Here is a 25,368-nt window from a genome sequence, read left to right on the forward strand (position 1 = left end):
GACAGAAAGAATCCACGCCAGTACAGATGACAATTGAACTCACTATGTAAGGCTGCATCTCCTTTTTACCGAACTGTCTCTCCCTGCCAGACCTCAGGTGGGAGGATTTGGAAGCCATGACCCATAAGTGACAGAGGAACCAGGAAAGACAATAAAATCCTTCTTTGCTGTACTTCAAGCTGGGGTCCAGGCCAAGCTGGAGGAGGGAAGGCACATTACGAAGGTAAGAACTTGGATTTTTAAATTATTATTCTACACTTTTAAATGACTAAGACAAGACTTGCTGTTTTTATAAGTGCCTGGAGGACTTCAAAAAATCTAACAGTGGCATTTCCGCCAAAAGTTGAATGTAGAATTACCATATGACCCAGCAATTCTGCTCCTAAGTTTATACCCCCAAAGAACTGAAAACATATGTCCACACAAAAATTGTCCATGAATGTTTCTAGCAGCATTTTTCATAATTGCCAAGAAGTAGAAACAATCCGAATGTCCATCAACTGATGATGGATATACAAAATGTGATATATATCCATACAGTGGAATATTGTTCAGCCATAAAAGGAATGAAGTACCAAAAAACTTGAAAACATTATGTTAAGTGAAAAAAGCCAAATGCAGTAGGCCACATATTGTGTAGTTCCATTTATAAGAAATGTCCAGAATGGGCAAAAGCAGAGACAGAAAGTCAGTTAGTTAGTTGTTGTCAGGGATTGGGACTGTTGATGGGTAACTGGGGAGTGACTGCTAATGAGTATGGATTTTCTTTCTGAGATGATGACAATGTTCTGGGCTTAGATAGTGGTGATAGTTGCTAAACCTTGTGAATATACTAAGAACCACTGATTTATACACCTTCAGAAGGTGAATTTCATAGTATTTTAATTATATCTCCATTTTTTTCAAAAAATTTAACCTAATACGAGCTAGAAACTTATCCTACCTGAGATTCTACCTGGAGTTGTGACAAGAACTCATGCACGGGCACATCTACAGAGAGTGGGAAAAAGGGTTGTTCTTTAATTATACTTACAAAAGCCCAGTCCCTTCCATATAATGGTTACATTTATGGAACTCATCTATGATCCTTGATATGATAAAGATGTGATCAGAGCAGTAGAAAGGATTAGGGGACTTCAGGCTCAGCTCCCACACGTAAAGAGCTTGTAGACTGTCATTCCCATTCTTCCAATAAGAAAAAACCAAGTTAGCTGAAAATTAACTTTTTTGAACCCAGCAGAGAACAAAGTCTGCAGGTAGGCTGCTATAACAAAGTACCATAGACTGAGTGGCTTACAAACAACAGAAATGTATTTCTCACAGTTCTGGAGGCTGGAAGTTGCAGACCAGGAGCCAGTGTGGTCAGGTTCTGGTTAGAGCCATCTTTCAGGTTGCAGACTGCCAATTTCTCACTGTGTCTTCACACAATGGAAAGAAGACAAGTGAGCTAGCTCTCTGGATTCCCTTCTATAAGGGCACTAATGCCATTCATGGGAGCTCCACCCTCATGACCTAATCACCTCCCAAAGGCCCTATCTCCTAATATCATCACATTGGATGTTAGAGTTTCAACATATAATGGGGGGGGGCACCAATACTCAGTTTATAACAGCAGAGCAAACTGCCACCTTGAAATCCAGAGAGACAGGAAAATCCAGAGACACATCTAAGATCTGCTTACCTAGAGCAGAAGCTGCTGGAACCATAAACTAACGGGAAACTTTAAAGGTAATTTTGATGAATTTCTGGAAGATGAGTGAGGACTAGCCTGAAAGTGAAAAACTTTGGGGGCCTTCAGTTTTGGGAGGCCCTCACACTTTTGTGAGCTTTACCTTTAGTAACCCTATCAGGTTACCAGATGAAGATGCTATAAAAATCCCCTGATGGCTCTGGCAGGGGTAGGGGAAGAATAACCATTGTCACTCAACCCTGAGTGTTGTCCATAACAAAGACTACTCCAGGGAAAAAGCCTACATCAGAGCATTATCCCACCTAGGGGAAGGGCAGTGCTCCTTCTTCAGCCCCCTCTAACCTCTGATCTCACTTAGGGAAGAAAATCTATGCCAATAGAGAATTACTTGTGGAGGTCACAGCCAGAGGCATAGCTCACAGGAACATTGAGCTCTGAATGAGGCCATAAAATGCTCTCCTTCCCCCAGTTTACCACCACTCCCACAGAGCTCCAATCCAATGATAGTGGAATACAGCATAAAGAGCTGCAAGACACTGACCTTCACTTCACAGATGAGGAGCACTTAGGGAAGCCCAAAGTCAACAGAGAAGACAAAAACAAGAACACTAAGAGGAATTTTAATCCTTTGGCACCTGTAGCTACAGGAAACCTGAAACACAGTCCAAATCCTAACCAGATTAACAGAATCCTCACACTAAGGGCTCAGGCCCTGTTACTCAATACAACATGTCTGGCTTTCAACAAAAAATTACAAGGCACACCAGAGGCATGAGAAAAGGCTGCAGAGATCAAGCATCAGAACCAGACTCAGATATGGCACAGATGTTGGAATTATCAGACCGAGATTTTAAGATAACCATGATTCATGTTAAGAACTCTAATGGGAAAAGCAGACAACATGCAAGAAATGATGGGAAATATAAGAAGAGAGATGGAAATTCTAAAAAAGAATCAGGAGGAAATGCTAGAGATCATTACTCTAGCATAAATTAAGATTGCCTTTGATGGGATCATAAGTGGACTCACCATGGCCAAGGAATGAATCAGTGAGCTTGAAAATGGATCAATAGAAACTTCCCAGATAGAAATGCAAAGACAAAGAAACCAGAACAGAACATTCAAGAACTATGAAACAATCTCACAATTTCAAAATATGTAACAGACATGTAATTGGAATATCAGAAGGAGAAAAACAGAGCAAAAGAAATATTTGAAATAATGTCAAGAATTATCCAAAATTAATAACAGACACCAAACCACAGATCCAGGAAACTCAGAGAACACCAAGCAGAATAAATACCAAAAACTATACATAGGCCTATCATACTCAAATTGCAGAAAGCTAAAGACAAAGAGAGAATCTTGTAACAATCCAGAGGGGAGGGAAAAGACCTTACCTATAGACGATAAGAATTACAGTGAACTTCTCATCACGGAGCAAGTAAACAAAAAGAAAGCAGAATGAAATATCTAAGATGTTGAATGAGAAAAGCCACCAACCTAGAATTCTATATTCTGCAAAATTATCCCTCAATAGAGGGATAATAATAGTAGTACTAGGAGTACTTCTAGAAGTAGAAGTAGTAGAAGAAATAAAGACTTTCTCAAACAAATAAAAACCAAGGGAATTCATGGCTGGCAAACCTGCCCTACATGAATTGTTAAAACGTTTTCTTCCAGCAGAAGAAAATTATATAGGACAGAAACTTGCATCCACATAAAGGAGGAGGAATAAATGAAGGTAAAATAAAACCTTTTATTTTTATTTTTCTTAAGCTTTTTAAAAGATTTTATTTATTTATTTGAGAGAAAGAGAGAGCACAAGTGGAAAGGAGGGGCAGAGGGAGAGGGACAAGCAGACTCCCTACTAAGCAGGGAGCCTGACATGGGGCTTGATCCCCAGATCCTAGGATTGTGACCTGAGCCGTAGGCAGACATTTAACTGACTGAGCCACCCAGTCGTCCCTACTCTACCTAGTATTAATAACTGTTTAAAGTAATAATAATAATGATGATGTGTTGGGTGGTTATAGCATATGAATGAATGAAGTAAATGACAGTGATGTCCTTGGGATGAGTGAAAGGAATTCACAGTACTCTGTTAGAATGTACCTGCACTGCACACAAGCTATAGAGTGTGATTTGAAAGTAGACTTGGGTTAGTTAAAAATGTATTTTGGAAACAGTAGGGCAACCATAAGAAAAGTTTAAAAAGAAGTATAATTGATACCATAACAGAGGGGATAAAATAAAACCATATAAAATGCTAGTTAAAACCAGATAAGGCAGAAGGAAAAAGGAGAGAAAAAGAAACAAAGAACAAAAGCAAGGAATAGAGCACATCACTTTTAATGTGAGTTGTCTAAATATACCAAAAAATCTAAAATAAGCAAAACAATCCTGAAAAAGAAGAACAAAATACTAGTGTTAGATGTTAATAATAAGTGTTCATGGTTGCAGGATATATGTGAACTCTCTGTATGATCTTTGCAACTATTCTGTAAACTTAAATTGTTCTAAAATAAGAAGTTAATGTTTAAAAAATTATAGAGAATTCCTTAGAACTGCAATTAGAATGATTTAAGTTTATGTTTCATCTCTGCATACCACTGAAATAGTAAGCGAAACAATAGTGAATGCTAAAATTTTAAAGAAAGGATTAGAGAAAATTATAATGGAGATACCAATGTACCCATTAGAATGACAAAATTTCTTAGTTTGACAACATTAAGAGATGACGTTAGCAATGATGTGGAGACAATGGAACTCTCATACATTGCTGATGGAAATGTAGAAATGATATCTCTTTAGTATAAGTTAAACGTGCACTTACCATATGGTCCAACAACTTAACTTCTAGGTGCTTCCTCAAGAGATCACACGAAGACTTATTCATGAATGTCCGTACAAACTGGTAACTGCACCCAAATAGGTGAATGGCTAAACAAAATCTGGTATTTTTATACAATGGAATACTGCTCAGAATTAAAACAGAACAAACCAGGGCTTCTACGTGGCTCAGTCCTTTAAGTATCTGATCTCAGCTCAGGTCATCTTCTCCAGGTTCTGGGATGGAGCCCCACATCGGGCTCCCTGCTCAGCAGGGAGTCTGCTTCTCCCTTTCCCTGCCCCAGGCTCATGTTCTCTCTTGCTATCTCTCTCTCTCAAATAAATAAATGAAATATTTAAAAAAAATAAAAAAAAATTAAAGGAAGAAACCTACTGATATATGCAACAAAGTAGGTCAATATCAAAAATATTATATCCAGTGAAAGAAGCCAAACAGAAAAGTACCTACTAATCTAATCTGTAGTGATAAAAACCAGATCAGTGGTTGCTTGAGGCTGAAGATGGGAGGTGGAAACTGAGAAGGGGCAAAAGGGAACTGGTTAGAATAATGAAAATATTACCTATTGATTATTGTGGGGGTTATATAGATTTACATGTTTACTGACACTCATCCAACTGTAAACTTAAAATGTGTGCATTTTATTGTATATAAATTATTTCATAATGGAGTTGATTTTGAAAAAGGAATAGAGATAAAATAACAAACTGAAAGATGATGGAGATGAAACTTATGCAAAATTGACATCCCAAGAAGAATACCAAAGAAATGGAACAACAAAAAAAATCTTTAAAATTTTAGAAAACCTTTTTGCAAAAAAGAAAAGCCTTAAACCACAGCTTGACAGACCCATAATACCCCTGGAATATTTGATACAGGAGAATCAACACTGAAATTAGAAGGTTTACTGTGTACCAAAGAAAAATAACAAATATTTGGGGTATCCATGTGAAAAAAAAAAAAAAAACCACCTATAATGGGAGAAATCATGGCTGGCCACATACTTCTCTTCTGCAACATCAGCCCTGGAAAACAGTTGGGCAATGTCTACAAATTCCTCAGAGAAAATAAAGATCTGTACCCAGCCAGTATTTTTTGAAAAATAAAAGCAAACAACAAATATGTTTGAACCTACAGGGAGCATATTGCTCAGGAGCCCTTATTAAAGAAGCTGTAGGCAATCCAGCCAACTGCCCCCCTCCTTGGGCTCCATGCTCAGTGGGAGTCTGCTTGAGAGTCTCTCACCCCTCTTCCTCTGCCCCACCCCCACTCATGCATGGCGCTCTCTCTCTCTCTCTCAAATAAATAAATACATACATACATAAATACATAAATTCTCCTTTAAAAAATGTACTGATTAGGGGCTCCTGGGTGGCTCAGTGGGTTAAGCCTCTGCCTTCGGCTCAGGTCATGGTCTCAGGGTCCTGGGATCCAGCCCCACATCGGGCTCTCTGCTCAGCAGGGTGCCTGCTTCCCTTCCTCTCTCTCTCTGCCTGCCTCTCTGCCTACTTGTGATCTCTGTCTGTCAAATAACTAAATAAAATCTTTAAAAAAAATGTACTGATTAGTTCCTCTTTGACAACCTGACTTCGAAGGGTTTTAAAGCTGAGATATTAAAACTAACAGATATAAAAGGATATTTTAGTTATTTAAAAGTTAAAACTTCAGGGGCGCCTGGGTGGCTCAGTGGGTTAAAGCCTCTGCCTTCGGCTCGGGTCATGATCTCACAGTTCTGGGATCGAGCCCCACATCAGGCTCTCTGCTCAGCAGGGAGCCTGCTTCCCCCTCTCTCTCTGCCTGCCTCTCTGCCTACTTGTAATCTCTGTCTGTCAAATAAATAAATAAAATCTTAAAAAAAATTTTTTTAAAAGTTAAAACTTCAAAAAGTTATTTAAGTTTAGATATTTAAAGTTATATAAAGATATATAAAGGTATAAAGGATGTTTAAACATAAATACTAGAAGAACCAACAACCACAGTATAATACAGGGAACTGAAAGTTACCATGGAGGGGAGAAATTGACAGGTGAGGTGGGAAGAGGCGGAAGCATACTAACTTTTATTGCACATAGTCAAGAGCTGATAACTGTTATTTGAAGAAAAAGAAAGTTAATTATATAAAATTCAACCACTAAAATAAAAACACTAGCCATTGAAATAACTAAAAGCCAACTTAAAACCTTTCAAATCCTCAGGAAATATGTGCACAAAATTAACCCCCCAAAACACAAATCACATATTAAAAAGATTTTTAAAGGGATAAGCAATACATATTGTAACATAAAAGACCATTAAAAATACCAAATGTAGGGGCTCCTGGGTGGCTCAGTGGGTTAAGCCGCTGCCTTCGGCTCAGGTCACGATCCCAGGTCCTGGGTTCGAGCCCCACATCGGGCTTTCTGCTCAGCGGGAAGCCTGCTTCCTCCTCTCTCTCTCTGCCTGCCTCTCTGCCTACTTGTGATTTCTCTCTGTCAAATAAATAAATAAAATCTTAAAAAAAAAAATACCAAATGTATCTGTTGTTAATGATAAATTCCAATGGATAAATTTACTAAAATAAAAATACCCAAGCTGGATCTCAAAGCAAAAGTCAGCTATTTGCAGTGATATAAAATGTGATAACGAAGGAAGTTTAAAACAGAAATACGGGGTAAAACTCTGGGCTATATAAACAAAAAGAGCAAAAATGGTCGCTTAATAAAAGTCAGGGGAAAAATATTAAATGGGGGTAAATAAAGACAATTCATAATAAGGAGAGTACTATAAGGAAGACCTTATATTTATATATATTTATATACCAATTACAATACCATTCAAATTCACAAAGCAAAAACACAAAGAGGTAAAAGAAGAGGTAGGAGTAGGAGACTTTACCTGAGCCAATGACATGTAAAGTTCATAAAATAATAAATAAGCTGAGAGAAGACCTACATAAATACTTAAGACATATTTTATGCATGTTAGGGTCTGTGATCAAAGGAACGAGATTGATATATAGCGAAAATCAAAGCTTTATTTCACGCCAAGCATCAAAAATCAAACTGACCGGTCAGGGCTGTCTCTTATGAAAAGACAACGACGATGATTCCGACAAGGTCACTCCCAAGAAGGCCGCTCCCTGGTTGGAGCAGCTCCCAAGAAGAGGCCACTCCCAAGAAGGCCGCTGCTGGTGAGGTCGCTCCCCGGACAGGGCCGCTCCCAAGAAGAGGTGATGACGACAGCGACAATGACAGGGAGGACAACACCAATGACACAGATTCTGCTCCCCATGACGCCACTCTGACAAGGCTGCTCTGGCGAGGCTGCTCCCCAGACAAGGCTGCTCCAGTGAGGCCGCTCTGGAGGAAGCCTCTTCCCTGACGATGCTGCTTCCGCAGGGCCATTCACCTAGGAGGCCTCTCCCCAGACGAAGCCGCTCCCCAGAATGACACAGCTCTGGTGAGGCAGCGGCTCAGGGTTCCTGGCGAGGTTGCTGCCGTCTAGGCCAATCCCGGCGGCGCTGCTGCCCAGGGTTGCAGTGTATGGGCAGGGCCGCTAGCGTCGGGGCCGCAGGCATCTCGGGGCCACAGGTGTCGGGGTGCTGGTGGCGCGGGGCCGCTGGCATCTCGACCGCTGGCGGCGCGGGACCGCCGGTGGCTCAGAGCTGCTGGCGGCTCATGGCTGCTGGTGTCTGGACCGCCGGTGGCTCGGGGCCGCTGGTGGCTCAGGACCACTGGCGTCGGGACCGCTGGCGGCTTGGGACCGCTGGCGTCAGGGCCGCCGGTGGCTCAGGGCTGCCAGCGGCACGGGGCCGCCTGGCGCGGGACCGCCAGCGGCGCTTATAGCTCTTACAGGAGCTGTTACAGCTCTTCTTCTGCTCCCACTGACTCTTCTGCTGCTGCTTCTTCCTTCTTCTTCTTCTGACAGCTCTCCCTATTCTCTTCCCGCCAGCCTCGCAAACCAACCTTTATGGGGGTGGTTGAGTCCCGCCCCTACACAGGCGGCCAATTGAATCCCAATTCAGCCCAGTGGATATACTCACGCTCCACTGATTGGACATCTACACCGGGCCTGCCCCACCCCTACATCCGGGGTCCACAAGCCAGTTCCTCTGGGAGGGGCAGGCCCTTACATGCATTAAGCTCACAGAACAAGTAGTCGCTATCTTCTCAAGAACCTCACAAGATAAAACGTTCTCCAGTCACCATACAGAAAAGCTCACAATCAATGACAAAACTAGAAAACAAAGAACAAGAAGCAACCTCACAACTGTTGAATCAAAAACTGAAACAAAAATAGAATTTTTTAGAAAATAACTGTAATGAAAACACTTCATATGTGGACTTATATGACTAAAATAGCATACAGAGAAAAATTCAGAGCTAAAGACATGGATATTTATAAATTAAAAAATGAACCCTGGCGGGCTCAGTCGGAGGAGTATGGGACTCTTGATCTCACGGTTGTGAGTTTGAGCCCCATGTTAGGTGTAGAGATTACTAAAAAATATAAATACTAAAAAATGAAAAATGATCTAACTCAAGAAATTAGAAAATAAATGGAATAAATATGAGGACAGAAGAAAGAAAAACTGATGGAGACTTTAATGTATTAGAAAGGAAAAGATTTTAACTAAAAAGTAAGCAGGGTTATTTAGGATAAAAACAACCTAATCAAGGGGCACCTGGGTGGCTCAGTGGGTTGAGGCCTCTGCCTTTGGCTCAGGTCATGATCTCAGGGTCCTGAGATCGAGCCCTGCATCGGGCTCTCTGCTCGGCAGGGAGCCTGCTTCCTCCTCTCTCTCTGCCTGCCTCTCTGCCTACTTGTGATCTCTGTCTGTCAAATAAATAATAAAACAATCTTTAAAACAAAAACAAAAACAACATAATCAAGAAAAAAAAAGGAGAAAGCACAAAAAATACAATAAAGAAGAATGATGAAAATAACTTCAGACTTAGAGTAAATAATTACATATAATTATTTTTAAAATAACAATATTAAATATTAAAATAATTACATGTAAAATAATTACATGTCTTATTTGTTTAGTTGCAAAATGAGCTAAGATGATTTTCCAGAAAAAAAAATGGATGTCTAATACTAACCTTAGAAAAGAGAAAAATCTAAACAGACCATTATTTAGAAAAAAATTAAGTTTTAAAGATTTAGTCAGCTGTCATCCACCAAAAAAAGTCTGACATGTTTTTCCCAGGTGGAATTGAACCAAAACTTTAAGGAAGTCTAATGTTTTAAAAAAAATTTTTCTGGAAAATTAAAGAATACAGTTCTGAACGTTCATGCATTGAGTCACTTCCCCCCCTCCTTTTTTTTTTTCAAATGGCAATAATGGACAAAATACACAAACAGAAAATTAGACAAATAAAGCCAGTTTCAAAAACAAATTAAATATCTCCATGCACTAGGAAACAGGACAGTAACACGAAGTGAAAACCTGAGCTATGGACACCGGGCTCTGAACCAGCCATGGCAGCTGGGAGTTTACCTTTTGTAGGGTCACAGGGTCTAAGCATGATCATATGTAGCCAGGGTCATCGCCAGAAAACAAAGGCTGCACCTCCATCTAGGAAAGGAGGCTGAAAAGCCATTGCCAACTGTGCCTGGTACGAGGCGTGTGTGAAGATGTGGTCCTCGGGAGGCAAAGAACACAGCACAGTTTATGACCAGGAATTAAATCAAGCTGTCCCCTGACAGCTTGGCAGTCTCATTGCCATTGCTTGCATATCACCATGGGGCAGGAACCCTACATTGCCAGATAAGACCTGCTCAGGGGTGAGGGAGCCGGGTAGGTCCACTGGGCTGGCTGGTAGGATTGTGAAGAAAGGGGGGAAGGGGAGGGGAGTGATGACAAAACAGTTTCCAACACACAAAGACTAAAAGAGTTTATTGTACATCAGATGTGTCCTTTAGCAAGAAGAAAGGAGGAAAGCTGTGGGGTTCAAGACACAATGATGAATACAGCAATTAATGAATGTGTGCATAAATTTAATTAACTGTAGACTATAAAAACTTAACTTTTTTATGTATAGAAAAGTGAAACAAAGTATAGGAATCAGTATTGGGTGGGGTTTATGTTCACGAGGCAATATTAAAGCCTGTTGAGATTGTTATTTTATGACATGGCTTTTTATAAGATTTATTATTTATGTTAAAACTTCAAGTGCAACCATTAGAAGGACAGAAATACAGTCAACACAAAAGGAAGTAAAAGAACATAGAAAACCTTATCAATCCAATAGAAATCAGGAAAGAAAATTAAGCAGAAAAAAAAAAAAAAAAACATGGTAGGGGCACCTGGGTGGCTCAGTCAGTTAAGCCTCTGCCTTCAGCTCAGGTCATGATCCCAGGGTTCTGTTATCGAGCCCCGCATCAGGCTCCCTATTCAGTGGGGAGCCTGTCTCTCCTTCTCCCTCAGTCCCTTCCTCTGGTTTTGCTCTCTCTCTCAAATAAATAAAAACTTTTTTTAAAAATTTTTTTTAAAGATTTTATTTATTTGATAGAGACAGTGAGAGAGGGAGTGGGAGAGGGAGAAGCAGGCTTCCCGCTGAGCAGGGAGCCAGACGTGGGGCTCGATCCCAGGACCCTAGGATCATGACCTGAGCTGAAGGCAGACGTTTAACCGACTGAGCCACCCAGGCGCCCCAAAACTTTTTTTTTAAATGGTAAACAAAACACAAAAATAGGTGTTAAATATAAATAAACCCAACTCTGCTATTTACCACAATAAGTATAAATAGAATTATTCATTTTCCAGGTCTGCTATTACCAAGTTACCACAAACTCAGTAGCCTGAAACGGCTGAAATTTACTCTTTCAGTGTTCTAGAGGCCAGAAATCCAAAATCCAGGTGGTGTCAGCAGTGTCCTGCTCCCTCTGAAGGGTCAGGAGAGAATCCTTCCTTTGCAGCTCCCACCTTTGGCTTGTGGCTATATAACTCCAATCTGCCTCCTTCTCATGGCCTTCTCTCTTGTGTCTGCCCCTGGTGTGTCTCTTATAGGAACATGTGTCATTGGGTTTTGGGTCCATCTGGATGATCCAGGATGATCTCATCTTTACCTCTGCAAAGACCCTTTGTCCAAATACCACATTCACAGGCTCTGAGGGTCAGAAAGGGTATATGTCTTTAGGGGTCACCATTCAGCCCACTACCCAGGTTAATTTACCTACCATAACAAAAAAGAGAGACTATAAAATTGGATTTTTAATATCAGCTATATACCAATTACAAACTATATACCTTAAGGTAAATCACCTATAATGATTGAAAATAAAGGGAAAGAAAAGTATATACCAAGGAAGTGCTAATTAAAAATTTGATACAGCAGTAGCAAACAGACAGCCTTAATTTATATTTTCACTCTATTTTCAGTGTCTTTGATGAATAATTCTTAATTTTATGAGACAAATGTATCAATATTTTCTTTCATAGTTAACACTTTTTAAGATATTCTTATTTCTCAAAATAATATTTACCTGTATTTTATATCAAAACTTGTAAAATTTTGCTCTTGACATGTAAGTTTGTCATCCATCTGGGTTAATTATCTATGGTGTGAGGTAGGGATAAATTCCATTTTTTTTTAACCAATATGAATGACTTTTTTTTTTTTTTTTTTTTTTTTCAGATCCACTTGTGGAATAGTACTTCTTTTCACCACTGGTCTTCCATGACAGATAAATAGATCTGTTCCTGGGACCTTTGCTCTATCCAGTGTTTGTCCTGCACCATGTTATCTTCATAACCGTAGCTTCATCATAAGTCCTAATTGCTGATAGGACAAGTCTCTCTGCCCTACATTGTTCTTCTAGAAGATACTGACCTCTTTGGGCTTACTATTCTTCTCTATGAATTGAGAGACAATAAAGATCTGAATAAAGAGATCTATTATGTTCAGGAAGATCTATTATTGTCAGGAAGATAATAACATAAAGATGCCAGTGCTCCCCAAAATGACCTATAGATTCAGTGAAAATTCCAATCACAATCCCAGCAGGATGTTCACAGAACTTGATAAGCTGATTCTAACATAGTTGTTCTCTTTGATCCAGCAATTCTATTTCTAGTAATACATCCTACATCTATTGCACATACAGGCAAAGTGAACATATAAAGAAATTCACTGTAGCAGTATTTATCCTAAAAGAAAAATAGAAACTACCTAATATCAACAAAGATGGAACTGATTAAATAAATTATGGAACAGCCATACAAAGAAAGACATAAAAAATGTTTTTAAAGACCAAGGCTACTCCACATACATGTCAGGAGCTCCCACATACATTATTAAGTGAAAAAGAAAAGAGCAGAATAATTTAAGTTATGCTTTTAAATTATTATTTGTAGTTATTTTCATTAATATCACTAATACATATTGAACATTTATTATGAGATGGGCACTTTTCTAAGTGACAGAACATGGCTGAGATGGTTTTACCCTGAGGAGTGTTGAGAAGTGGCAAAGCAGCAGTCATCTACCATTGCCAGAAGGAAGGGCAGGACAATGGAGGCAGTACACATGTATATTTACCTTGGAGAATTCAGCCCTGTGTTCAGGTAGAGGGAGGCAGGCAGGAAGACATCATGTAAATAGTGTGGAAATCCTATTTACTATTCTACTCAATAAGCACATGGTCAGAGGAGACGGACCCTCTCCATCATTGATGAACATTGAAATAGTGATTAAAAGACATTGACCAAAGCTCTCAAAGGAGAAGAACAGGTATGATAAAAATCTATGACATAGAGATTATTCATTTATTTGGGACTCTCTTGTTTGCAAGTAGCAAAAGCCAAACTCAAACAGCCTTAAGCAAGAAGGCAAATTTACCGGTTCATTCATTTGAAAAGTCTAAGAGGAGATCATCCTTCAGGCATAGTTGGATCCAATCATTGGGACTGTCCCATCTTTCCTTGGTTCTGCTTCTGTCTGTCCAGAACTTAGCCTTGGGCAGCCTCTCCTCTTAGTCTACCTCCAGCAGAACCTGCAATTTGCCCTTCCTGTTTAAACTCTTGCAAGAATTCTAACAAGATCCCAAGCTATGTTTGGGCCACATGCCCACCCCTTGACATGGGAATGGAGTCAGTTCCATATAGGTCAGCCAGAGACCAAAGCAGAGGGTATCAAAGAAAAACAGAGCTGTTTTTTAACAGAATGAGTGTGAATAGAGAGATGCTGAGTGTGCAAAACCTACAGATGTTTATAGTCGGGGCTTAGCCTAGTCTGGAAACCCAGGAGTGGCTATTTTGGGAATGTGGAACTTAAGATGGAATATTTAGAAAATTCTACCAAATATGCAAATGTTTACTGCTCTTCAAATAAAGACTCTTGGTGCCTTTTATTGCTTCTACCCTTATGTGACATCAGTGAAAGTTCTAAATTGGGAGGCAGAGGAGGAAGAGGCATGAAAGCCTTGTCTTTCCTTTTTGCCTTTACCCTGCATCTACCCCCAAGTATAGGAACAATGTCTTATTCTTGTTATATGCCTAGAACATAGCCCAGGACCTGGACTGTAGTGGGGAATAGGTAAGTGTTTGACAATCAATGGTAAAATAATGAATAAAATATCATTTCTAAGAGTATCTTTTGTCATTAGATCTGCTTAACTGTGTTCTTGTACTGAGCTGCTTTGTCTTTCTGTTCATCTTGCCATTCTTTTTGCTGGTCTCTCTGCCTCTTCCGCCCCTCAGTTTTGTATCTGGGTTCCCTTTAGCCACTCCATGCTATTTATGTTTTGATTATTTGTTTCTTAAAAAAAAAAAGAAGATCTTATTTACTTATTTTTGAGAGAGAGAGAGAGAGAGAGCATGAATGGGGTGGGTGGGGGGATGGGAGCAGAGGGAAAAACTCCCTACTAAGCAGGGAGCCCAATGTGGGACTCGATCCCAGGACCCTGGGATCATGACCTTGGCAAAGGCAGGTATTTAACGAACTGAGCCACCCAGGCACCTTTGATGACTCATTTCAACTCGTTCTCTCATAGAAGTCAAACCCTCAGTTTTTATCCAGGTACCCAAATGTCAGTTTAAAAAGTCTGTTTTCTAACCTCCTTTGCAGCTAAGCATGGTCATACAACCTAGACTTAATTCTGGATGATGGGAGGTGAGCATAGGTGTCCTCTGACAACTTCCAGGAAATTTCTATGATTGCTCATCTCCAAAGATGTCTCCCAATGATTCCACCCTCCAGGATGTGCAGGCCACCCTTCACATCAGGAAGTGGAGCGTGTCCACCACCACACTTCCTTGGGCTGCTCCTGTGACTGCTTTGACCAGTGCAATGCAGTAGGAGAGACATTTAGGGACTTCCCAGCTTTGGCCTTAAGAGGATTAGAGCTATATTGGGGCGCCTAGGTGGCTCAGTGGGTTAAGCCTCTGCCTTTGGCTCGGGCCATGATCCCCGGATCCTGGGATCGAGCCCCGCATCGGGCTCTCTGCTCAGCTCTCTCTCTCTGCCTGCCTCTCTGCTTACTTGTGATCTCTCTCTGTCAAATAAATAAATAAAAATCTTTTAAAAAATAATTAAAAAAAAAGAGGATTAGAGCTATAATTTCCTTCCTCTAGGGACACTCATGCTTGGCACGGTCCTTTTCAAATGCAGCTTCCATGCCTTGAGGGGCCCAAGCAGCTGTGAGGAAAAACCCTCAGGAAGGAGAACTGAGGTTTCGGGCCATGGCCCCATCTAAGCTCCTAGCTAACAGCCAGTGCCAACTTGCCAGCCATGCAGCTGAGGTCTGTTTGGACGTATCAACTGTCCCCGAGTGTTGGCCAACACCAGGTAATCAGAAGAACTGTGCATTCTACTCACAGAATCATAATTTATAATAAATTACTGTTGTGAAAAAAAGAAGAAAAAAATAAATTACTGTTGTGTTAAGCCACAACAGTAATGTTAACTTGTGTTAAGTGTTGGGGTGGTTTGTTATGCTGCATTAGAAAACAGAAACACATTCCTTAAAAAACAGTTATCGTATGCCCTTTGCCTCCTTTTTCCCTTTCTCCTTCCTGTTGCCTGCAAGAGAGGCATAGTAAATAGAGCTAAAGCAACTATCTTGGACTATGAGGTAATCTTAGGGATGTAGGTCATGAAGGACAAGATAACCACACACACACACACACACGCACACACACACACGCACACATAAAAGAAATAAACTTCTATCTATCTAGAATAAATCACTGTTCTTTTGGGTCTCTTACTCAGGTTGAACCTAATTCTAGCTGTATTGACTCATTCTCCAGGCACCATTCAAACGGTAACTTTTGCACATTCCCTCGGTTTCTTCAGTTTCTTGTTCTTTTCATTTTAAAATTAATTTTTGTTTTATCCAAGAGATACGTATATACAGTTTTAAAACTCTAAATAATTTGGGCATTCCAGTCTCTGATAATATGAGGGATAAGCTTAGCCTCCCTAATGCCTTCCTTCAAGCCCCCCCCCCATAAATGCCACAAAAATCAGAAGAAAGTTGTATGAAACTAAGGTAAATTTGTGAAAACTCTCTGGAACACTGGGAGGTGTTTAGGTCCTGGTGTGAGGGAGAAATGGAAGCCCAGAGCCAACATGGCTGAACCTCATGGATGGAGACCAGGGGCAGCTGGGTTATGGAGACTTTGAGATGCACCTGGGCTCTTTAACACTGTCCTGGGCAGACCTTGTCCAGCCCAGTGCCACAGTGAAGCAGAATACACAGTAGCCAGCCCTGTATTGTCAGGACTGCCAGGGTAACAACAGAGTGGACACGCTAGCCAAGCTAGGTTGTTAAGAACTAGTTAACTGTAGGGGCACCTGGGTGGCTCAGTGGGTTAAAGCCTCTGCTTTCCGCTCAGGTCATGATCTCAGGGTCCTGGGATCGAGCCCCACATCGGGCTCTCTGCTCGGCAGAGAGCCTGCCTTCCCCCTCTCTCTCTGCCTGCCTCTCTGCCTACTTGTGATCTCTGTCTGTCAAATAAATAAATAAAATATAAAAAAAAAAAGAGCTAGTTAACTGTGTGTGCAAACTGACTGGCCAGCCCCTTCGCATTCCTTGCTTGCCCCACTCTGCTTTATGGTGACTCCTGCTTCATAGACAGTTCTTGAAGAAGAATGAGTGTGAACCATCATATACTGAGATGGGTTCTCACTCTCCCTGCAAACCCCGAGTCAAACTTATCAGGACAGATAGAAGCTAGGGCTTATGCTTTGGCCCTTCTTATCAGCTCAGACATCTAATACCTCAAGGTAGAACTTCTCATCCTTGGCTTTATGGACAGTTTGGGCAAATAAATTATTATTGTGAGAAGATTTCCAGTACCTGGTAGGGTTTTCAGGAGATCCCTGGCCACCACTCCCTAGAAGCCAGTAGCCCGGTTCTAATACTGCATCCCCTCCCCTGAATGCAACCTCATAGGAAAAATAATAACAATTAGCTTGTTGGGAGGGCCACTGGGATACGAAAAAAACAACACATGGAAAAAATGTAGATGAAGCAAATTCAGCAGACCAAACAGATCAAGAAAGAAAAATAAATATATCAAAGCAAAAAGAAATGATTGTAAAGGCAAAGGCATAAAGGAGCTCTGAGAGGAATTCCTGAGTATGGGGGCGGGTGGGGAAGGAAGGGAAGGATTCAATAGTTTGAATAGCAGAAAAAGACAGAATAATCGAAGAAGTGGAGGATTTGTTACAGAAAGTATCAGGATGGGTTATAGAGATGAAATACAAGAAAGAAAAGAGACATGGAAAATAGAAGCGTCAACATTCAAATAATAGAAATCTCAGAAGAAGAGGAAAAATATAGAGTGGAATATTTAACTAAATAATGACGGTTTTCTCAGATTAGAGAAAGTTTTAAAACCTCAAATTACAAAAACAAGTACTTAAAGAAATAAGACAGATGAGGAAAAACATACGTAGGTACATTTTTGTATCACCTAAGTACATGAAGACAGAAAAAAAGCTTAAACTCCTCTAGATGCAAAGCAAATTGCCTATAAAGGAAGAAGAAGTAGACCAACACTATTTCTCAACAGCAACATCTGCAAGGAGACCAAACAGCGATATTTTCAATAAAAGAACTTGGGACCTAAAATTCCATAGCCAGCTAAACTCTCATTTAAGTGTGATGTCAACATAATTACTGTTTACCATACGAAGACCCTCTTTTAAAACCTTCTTAGAAGAAGTGGTCCAGCAAGAAGGGAAAACACTGGAGGAAGGGGAGGGAAGGTGACTGAATACGGAGGTACAAAGAAATAATTCAGTAAATGTCACTGTTGTAAAAGTAAGCAACCATTACAACAAAATAAGCAAACAAAAATTTTACATACACAGCAATCAGTAATGAAGATTGATCAGATAGATCGGGGCACCTGGGTGGTGCAGTTGGTTAAGTGTCTGACTCCTGGCTTCACCTCAGGTCATGATCTCAGAGCCTTGAGATCAAGCCGCAAGTTGGGCTCCAGGCTCAGTGTAGAGTCTACTTAAGACTCTCTTCTCTGGGGATGCCTGGGTGGCTCAGTTGGTTAAGCAGCTGCCTTCGGCTCAGGTCATGATCCCAGCGTCCTAGGATCGAGTCCCACATCAGGCTCCTTGCTCCGCGGGGAGCCTGCTTCTCCCTCTGCCTCTGCCTGCCATTCTGTCTGCCTGTGCTCGCTCTCTCTCCCTCTCTCTCTGACAAATAAAATCTTAAAAAAAAAAAAAAAAGACTCTCTTCTCTGCCCTGTGGCCATGCTCTCTCCCTCTCTCTAAAGTAAATACATAGGGGGTGCCTGGGTGGCTCAGTCCTTAGGCATCTGCCTTCAGCTCGGGTTATGAACCCAGGGCCCTGGGACTGAGCCCTGCATCGGGCTCCCGGCTCCGAGGAAGTCTGCCTTCTCCCTCACCCACTCCCCCTGCTTGTGCTCACTCTCTCACTATGTCTCTCTCTGTCAAATAAATAAACAAAATCTTTTTTTTTAAAAAGTTTCAAAAAATAATAAAACAAGTCTTTTTAAAAAATTTAAAACATTGGTCAGATATATTGAAATTTTTTTGCCTGAAATTATACATTCAATTTTTTTTTTCTTTTCTTAAATTTTATTTTTTATAAACATATATTTTTATCCCCAGGGGTACAGGTCTGCAAATCACCAGGTTTACACACTTCACAGCACTCACCATAGCACATACCCTCCCCAATATCCATAACCCCACCCCCCCTCTTCCAACCCCCCTCCCCCCATCAACCCTCAGTTTGTTTTGTGAGATTAAGAGTCACTTATGGTTTGTCTCCCTCCCAATCCCATCTTGTTTCATTTACTCTTCTCCTACCCCCTTAACCCCCCATGTTGCCTCTCCACTTCCTCATATCAGGGAGATCATATGATAGTTGTCTTTCTCCGATTGACTTATTTCGCTAAGCATGATACCCTCTAGTTCCATCCACGTCATCGCAAATGGCAAGATTTCATTTCTTTTGATGGCTGCATAGTATTCCATTGTGTATACATACCACATCTTCTTTATCCATTCGTCTGTTGATGGACATCTAGGTTCTTTCCATAGTTTGGCTATTGTAGACATTGCTGCTATAAACATACGGGTGCACGTGGCCCTTCGGATCACTACGTTTGTATCTTTAGGGTAAATAGCCAGCAGTGCAATTGCTGGGTCATAGGGTAGTTCTATTTTCATCATTTTGAGGAACCTCCATGCTGTTTTCCAGAGTGGTTGCACCAGCTTGCATTCCCACCAACAGTGTAGGAGGGTTCCCCTTTCTCCGCATCCTCGCCAGCATCTGTCATTTCCTGACTTGTTAATTTTAGCCATTCTGACTGGTGTGAGGTGATATCTCATGGTGGTTTTGATTTGTATTTCCCTGATTCCGAGTGATATGGAGCACTTTTTCATGTGTCTGCTGGCCATCTGGATGTCTTCTTTGCAGAAATGTCTGTTCATGTCCTCTGCCCATTTCTTGATTGGATTATTTGTTCTTTGGGTGTTGAGTTTGCTAAGCTCTTTATAGATTTTGGATACTAGCCCTTTATCTGATATGTCATTTGCAAATATCTTCTCCCATTCTGTCAGTTGTCTTTTGGTTTTGTTCACTGTTTCCTTTGCTGTGCAAAAGCTTTTGATCTTGATAAAATCCCAATAGTTCATTTTTGCCCTTGCTTCCCTTGCCTTTGGCGATGTTCCTAGGAAGATGTTGCTGAGGCTGAGGTCGAAGAGGTTGCTGCCTGTGTTCTCCTCAAGGATTTTGATGGATTCCTTTCTCACATTGAGATCCTTCATCCATTTTGAGTCTATTTTCGTGTGTGGTGTAAGGAAATGATCCAATTTCATTTTTCTGCATGTGGCTGTCCAATTTTCCCAACACCATTTATTGAAGAGGCTGTCTTTTTTCCATTGGACATTCTTTCCTGCTTTGTCGAAGATGAGTTGACCATAGAGTTGAGGGTCTATTTCTGGGCTCTCTATTCTGTTCCATTGATCTATGTGTCTGTTTTTGTGCCAGTACCATGCTGTCTTGATGATGACAGCTTTGTAATAGAGCTTGAAGTCCGGAATTGTGATGCCACCAACTTTGGCTTTCTTTTTCAATATTCCTTTGGCTATTCGAGGTCTTTTCTGGTTCCATATAAATTTTAGGATTATTTGTTCCATTTCTTTGAAAAAAATGGATGGTACTTTGATAGGAATTGCATTAAATGTGTAGATTGCTTTAGGTAGCATAGACATTTTCACAATATTTATTCTTCCAATCCAGGAGCATGGAACATTTTTCCATTTCTTTGTGTCTTCCTCAAATTCTTTCATGAGTACTTTATAGTTTTCTGTGTATAGATTCTTAGTCTCTTTGGTTAGGTTTATTCCTAGGTATCTTATAGTTTTGGGTGCAATTGTAAATGGGATGGACTCCTTAATTTCTCTTTCTTCTGTCTTGTTGTTGGTGTAGAGAAATGCAACTGATTTCTGTGCATTGATTTTATATCCTGACACTTTACTGAATTCCTGTACAAGTTCTAGCAGTTTTGGAGTGGAGTCTTTTGGGTTTTCCACATATAGTATCATATCCTCTGCAAAGAGTGATAGTTTGACTTCTTCTTTGCCGATTTGGATGCCTTTAATTTCCTTTTGTTGTCTGATTGCTGAGGCTAGGACTTCTAGTACTATGTTGAATAGCAGTGGTGATAACGGACATCCCTGACGTGTTCCTGACCTTAGCGGAAAAGCTTTCAGTTTTTCTCCATTGAGAATGATATTTGCGGTGGGTTTTTCATAGATGGCTTTGATAATATTGAGGTATGTGCCGTCTATCCCTACACTTTGAAGAGTTTTGATCAGGAAGGGATGCTGTACTTTGTCAAATGCTTTTTCAGTATCTATGGAGACTATCATATGGTTCTTGTTCTTTCTTTTATTAATGTGTTGTATCACATTGATTGATTTGCGGATGTTGAACCAACCTTGCAGCCCTGGAATAAATCCCACTTGGTCGTGGTGAATAATCCTTTTAATGTACTGTTGAATCCTATTGGCTAGTATTTTGGCGAGAATTTTTGCATCTATGTTCATCAAGGATATTGGTCTGTAGTTCTCTTTTTTGATGGGATCCTTGTCTGGTTTTGGGATCAAGGTGATGCTGGCCTCATAAAATGAGTTTGGAAGTTTTCCTTCTATTTCTATTTTTTGGAACAGTTTCAGGAGAATAGGAATTAGTTCTTCTTTAAATGTTTGGTAGAATTCCCCCGGGAAGCCATCTGGCCCCAGGCTTTTGTTTGTTTGGAGATTTTTGATGACTGTTTCAATCTCCTTACTGGTTATGGGTCTGTTGAGGCTTTCTATTTCTTCCTGGTTCAGTTGTGGTAGTTTATATGTCTCTAGGAATGCATCCATTTCTTCCAGATTGTCAAATTTGTTGGCGTAGAATTGCTCATAGTATGTTCTTATAATTGTCTGTATTTCTTTGGTGTTCATTGTGATCTCTCTTCTTTCATTCATGATTTTATTTATTTGGGTCCTTTCTCTTTTCTTTTTGATAAGTCTGGCCAGGGGTTTATCAATCTTATTAATTCTTTCAAAGAACCAGCTCCTAGTTTTGTTGATTTGTTCTATTTTTTTTGTTTTGTTTCTATTTCATTGATTTCTGCTCTGATCTTTATGATTTCTCTTCTCCTGCTGGGTTTAGGGTTTCTTTCTTGTTCTTTCTCCAGCTCCTTTAGGTGTAGGGTTAGGTTGTGTACCTGAGACCTTTCTTGTTTCTTGAGAAAGGCTTGGACCGCTATATATTTTCCTCTCAGGACTGCCTTTGTTGTGTCCCACAGATTCTGAACCGTTGTGTTTTCATTATCATTTGTTTCCATAAATTTTTTCAATTCTTCTTTAATATCCTGGTTGACCCATTCATTCTTTAGAAGGATGCTGTTTAGTCTCCATGTATTTGGGTTCTTTCCAAATTTCCTCTTGTGATTGAGTTCTAGCTTTAGAGCATTGTGGTCTGAAAATATGCAGGGAATGATCCCAATCTTTTGATACCGGTTGAGACTTGATTTAGGACCAAGAATGTGATCTATTCTGGAGAATGTTCCATGTGCACTAGAGAAGAATGTGTATTCTGTTGCTTTGGGATGAAATGTTCTGAATATATCTGTGATGTCCATCTGGTCCAGTGTGTCATTTAAGGCCTTTATTTCCTTGTTGATCTTTTGCTTGGATGATCTGTCCATTTCAGTGAGGGGAGTGTTAAAATCCCCTACTATTATTGTATTCTTGTCGATGTGTTTCTTTGATTTTGTTATTAATTGGTTTATATAGTTGGCTGCTCCCACGTTAGGGGCATAGATATTTAAAATTGTTAGATCTTCTTGTTGGACAGTTCCTTTGAGTATGATATAGTGTCCTTCCTCATCTCTTATTATAGTCTTTGGCTTAAAATCTAATTGATCTGATATAAGTATTGCCACTCCTGCTTTCTTCTGATGTCCATTAGCATGGTAAATTCTTTTCCACCCCCTCACTTTAAACCTGGAGGTGTCTTCGGGTTTAAGATGAGTTTCTTGTAGGCAACATATAGATGGGTTTTGTTTTTTTATCCATTCTGATACCCTGTGTCTTTTGATTGGGGCATTTAGCCCATTAACATTCAGGGTAAGTATTGAGAGATATGAATTTAGTGCCATTGTATTGCCTGTAAGGTGACTGTTATTGTATATTGTCTCTGTTTCTTTCTGATCTACTACTTTTAGGGTCTCTCTTTGCTTAGAGGACCCCTTTCAATATTTCCTGGAGAGCTGGTTTGGTATTTGCAAATTCTTTCAGTTTTTGTTTGTCCTGGAAGCTTTTAATCTCTCCTTCTATTTTCAATGATAGCCTAGCTGGATATAGTATTCTTGGCTGCATGTTTTTCTCATTTAGTACTCTGAATATATCATGCCAGCTCTTTCTGGCCTGCCGGGTCTCTGTGGATAAGTCTGCTGCCAATCTAATATTTTTACCATTGTACGTTACAGACTTCTTTTCCCGGGCTGCTTTCAGGATCTTTTCTTTTTCACTAAGACTTGTAAATTTTACTATTAGGTGAGGGGGTGTGGACGTATTCTTATTGATTTTGGGGGGGTTCTCTGAACCTCCTGGATTTTGATGCTTGTTCCCTTTGCCATATTGGGGAAATTCTCTCCAATAATTCTCTCCAACATACCTTCTGCTCCCCTCTCTGTTTCCTCTTCTTCTGGAATCCCAATTATTCTAATGTTGTTTCATCTTATGGTGTCACTTATCTCTCAAATTCTCCCCTCATGGTCCAGTAGCTGTTTGTCCCTCTTTTGCTCAGCTTCTTTATTCTCTGTCATTTGGTCTTCTATATCGCTAATTCTTTCTTCTGCCTCATTTATCCTAGCAGTGAGAGCCTCCATTTTTGATTGCACCTCATTAATAGCTTTTTTGATTTCAACTTGGTTAGATTTTAGTTCTTTTATTTCTCCAGAAAAGGCTTTTATATCTCCCGAGAGGGTTGCTTTAATATCTTCCATGCCTTTTTCAAGCCCGGCTGGAACCTTGAGAATCGTCATTCTGAACTCTATATCTGACATATTACCAATGTCTGTATTGATTAGGTCCAGCCTTTGGTACTGCTTCTTGTTCTTTTTTTTGTTGTGAATTTTTCCGCCTTGTCATTTTGTCCAGATAAGAGTATATGAAGGAGCAAGTAAAATACTAAAAGTGTGGCAACAACCCCAGGAAAATATGCTTTAGCCAAATCAGAAGAGATCCCAAATCGTGAGGGTGGAGAAAGGGGATAAAAAGGGGTTCAGAAAGAAAAAAAAAAAAGAAACTATTAAAAAAAGAAAGCCGAGGGGGCACCTGGGTGGTTCAGTGGGTTAAGCCGCTGCCTTCGGCTCAGGTCATGATCCCAGAGTCCTGGGATCGAGTCCCGCATCGGGCTCGCTGCTCAGCAGGAAGCCTGCTTCCCTTCCTCTCTCTCTGCCTGCCTATCTGCTTACTTGTGATCTCTCTCTGTCAAATAAATAAATAAATAAATCTTAAAAAAAAAAAAAGAAAGCCGATAAAAAATAAAGAAAGGAATATATATATATATATATATATATATTAAACTATTTAAAAAACGTTAAAAAAGAAAACGGTAAAAGTTAAAAAAATTTAGCAGAAGAAGAGAAAAAAAAATTGAAAAAGAAAAAAAAATTAAATTAACTGCAAGGCTAAAGAATCATGGGGAGAAAGCCATGAGTTCCATGCTTTGCTTTCTTCTCCTCTGGAATTCCGCAGCTCTCCTTGGCATTGAAACTGCACTCCTTGGTAGGTGAACTTGGTCCTGGCTGTGTTTCTCATCGATCTTCTGGGGGAGGGGCCTGTTGTAGTGATTCTCAAGCGTCTTTTCCCCAGGCGGAGTTGCACCGCCCTTACCCGGGCCGGGCTGAGTAATCCGCTCGGGTTTGCTGGGTTTGCTTTCAGGAGCTTTTGTTCCCTGAGCGCTTTCCGTAGAGTTCTGGAAGACGGGAATGAAGATGGCGGCCTCCCGGTCTCCGGCCTGGAGGAGCCGAGAGCCGGAGGCCCCACTCCTCAGTGCGCCCCCAGAGAACAGCGCCCAATGACTCCCGTCACCCTGCCTCCGGCCGCGCTCCGAGCTGACCGAGCCTGCGACCGGTTCAAGGCAACCCCGAGCTGAGAGTCACTCCTCGGCTCTGTCTCTGTAGCCGGCTTCCCCGTTCTAATACCGGTAAGCTCTGCGACACTCAGACACCCCCGATCCTTCTGCCTCCCTGCGGGACCTGAGGCCGCGCTGACCCCGCCTGGGCTTCACCTCACTTAAGCCTCTGGAGCGATGTCCCTCAGCGGAACAGACTTCTAAAAGTCCTGATTTTGCTCCGTTGCTCCGCCGCTCGCCGCTCGCCGGCCCCTCCCCCCGCGGTCTATCTTCCTGTCGCTTTGGATTCACTTTTCCGCCAGTCCTACCTTTCAGATAGTGGTTGATTTTCTGTTTCTAGAATTGCTGTTCTTCTTCTCTTCAATCTCCCGTTGGATTTGTAGGTGTTTGCAATCTTTAGATAAGCTATTTAGCTGATCTCCCGCTACCCGAAGTAGTCTCAGCCTGCTACTTCTCCGCCATCTTGACTCCTCCCTCCATTCAATTTTTTTTAAAAGATTTTATTTGACAGACAGAGATCACAAGTAGACAGAGAGGCAGGCAGAGAGAGAGAGAGGAGGAAGCAGGCTCCCTGCTGAGCAGAGAGCCCGATGCAGGGCTCGATCCCAGGATCCTGGGATCATGACCTGAGCTGAAGGCAGAGGCTTTAACCCACTGAGCCACCTAGGTGCCCCTTATACATTCAATTTTATTCTCCTGGTGGTTGCTC

General features: G+C 40.9%; 1 protein-coding gene across 2 annotated transcripts in view; it reads left to right on the plus strand.

Annotated features, from left to right (window-relative positions):
* POLR3B (RNA polymerase III subunit B) overlaps positions 1-12,368 on the plus strand; it is a 132,778-nt gene extending 120,410 nt beyond the window's left edge. Inside the window, exons 28-29 of one of the 2 annotated variants that reach the window (XR_007129397.1) lie at positions 91-223; positions 12,164-12,368. Coding sequence is in view for 1 of the 2 variants with exons in the window: in XM_047741197.1 (XP_047597153.1) it covers position 12,164 (1 nt within the window). In the remaining variant the exon portion in view is untranslated. The remainder of the gene's footprint in view (positions 1-90; positions 224-12,163) is intronic. The other variant, XM_047741197.1, reaches the window with a different exon arrangement.
* The last annotated feature ends 13,000 nt before the right edge of the window (positions 12,369-25,368 follow it).

The sequence above is a fragment of the Lutra lutra genome, chromosome 8 (assembly GCF_902655055.1).
Source record: "Lutra lutra chromosome 8, mLutLut1.2, whole genome shotgun sequence".
NCBI classification, from domain to species: domain Eukaryota; kingdom Metazoa; phylum Chordata; class Mammalia; order Carnivora; family Mustelidae; genus Lutra; species Lutra lutra.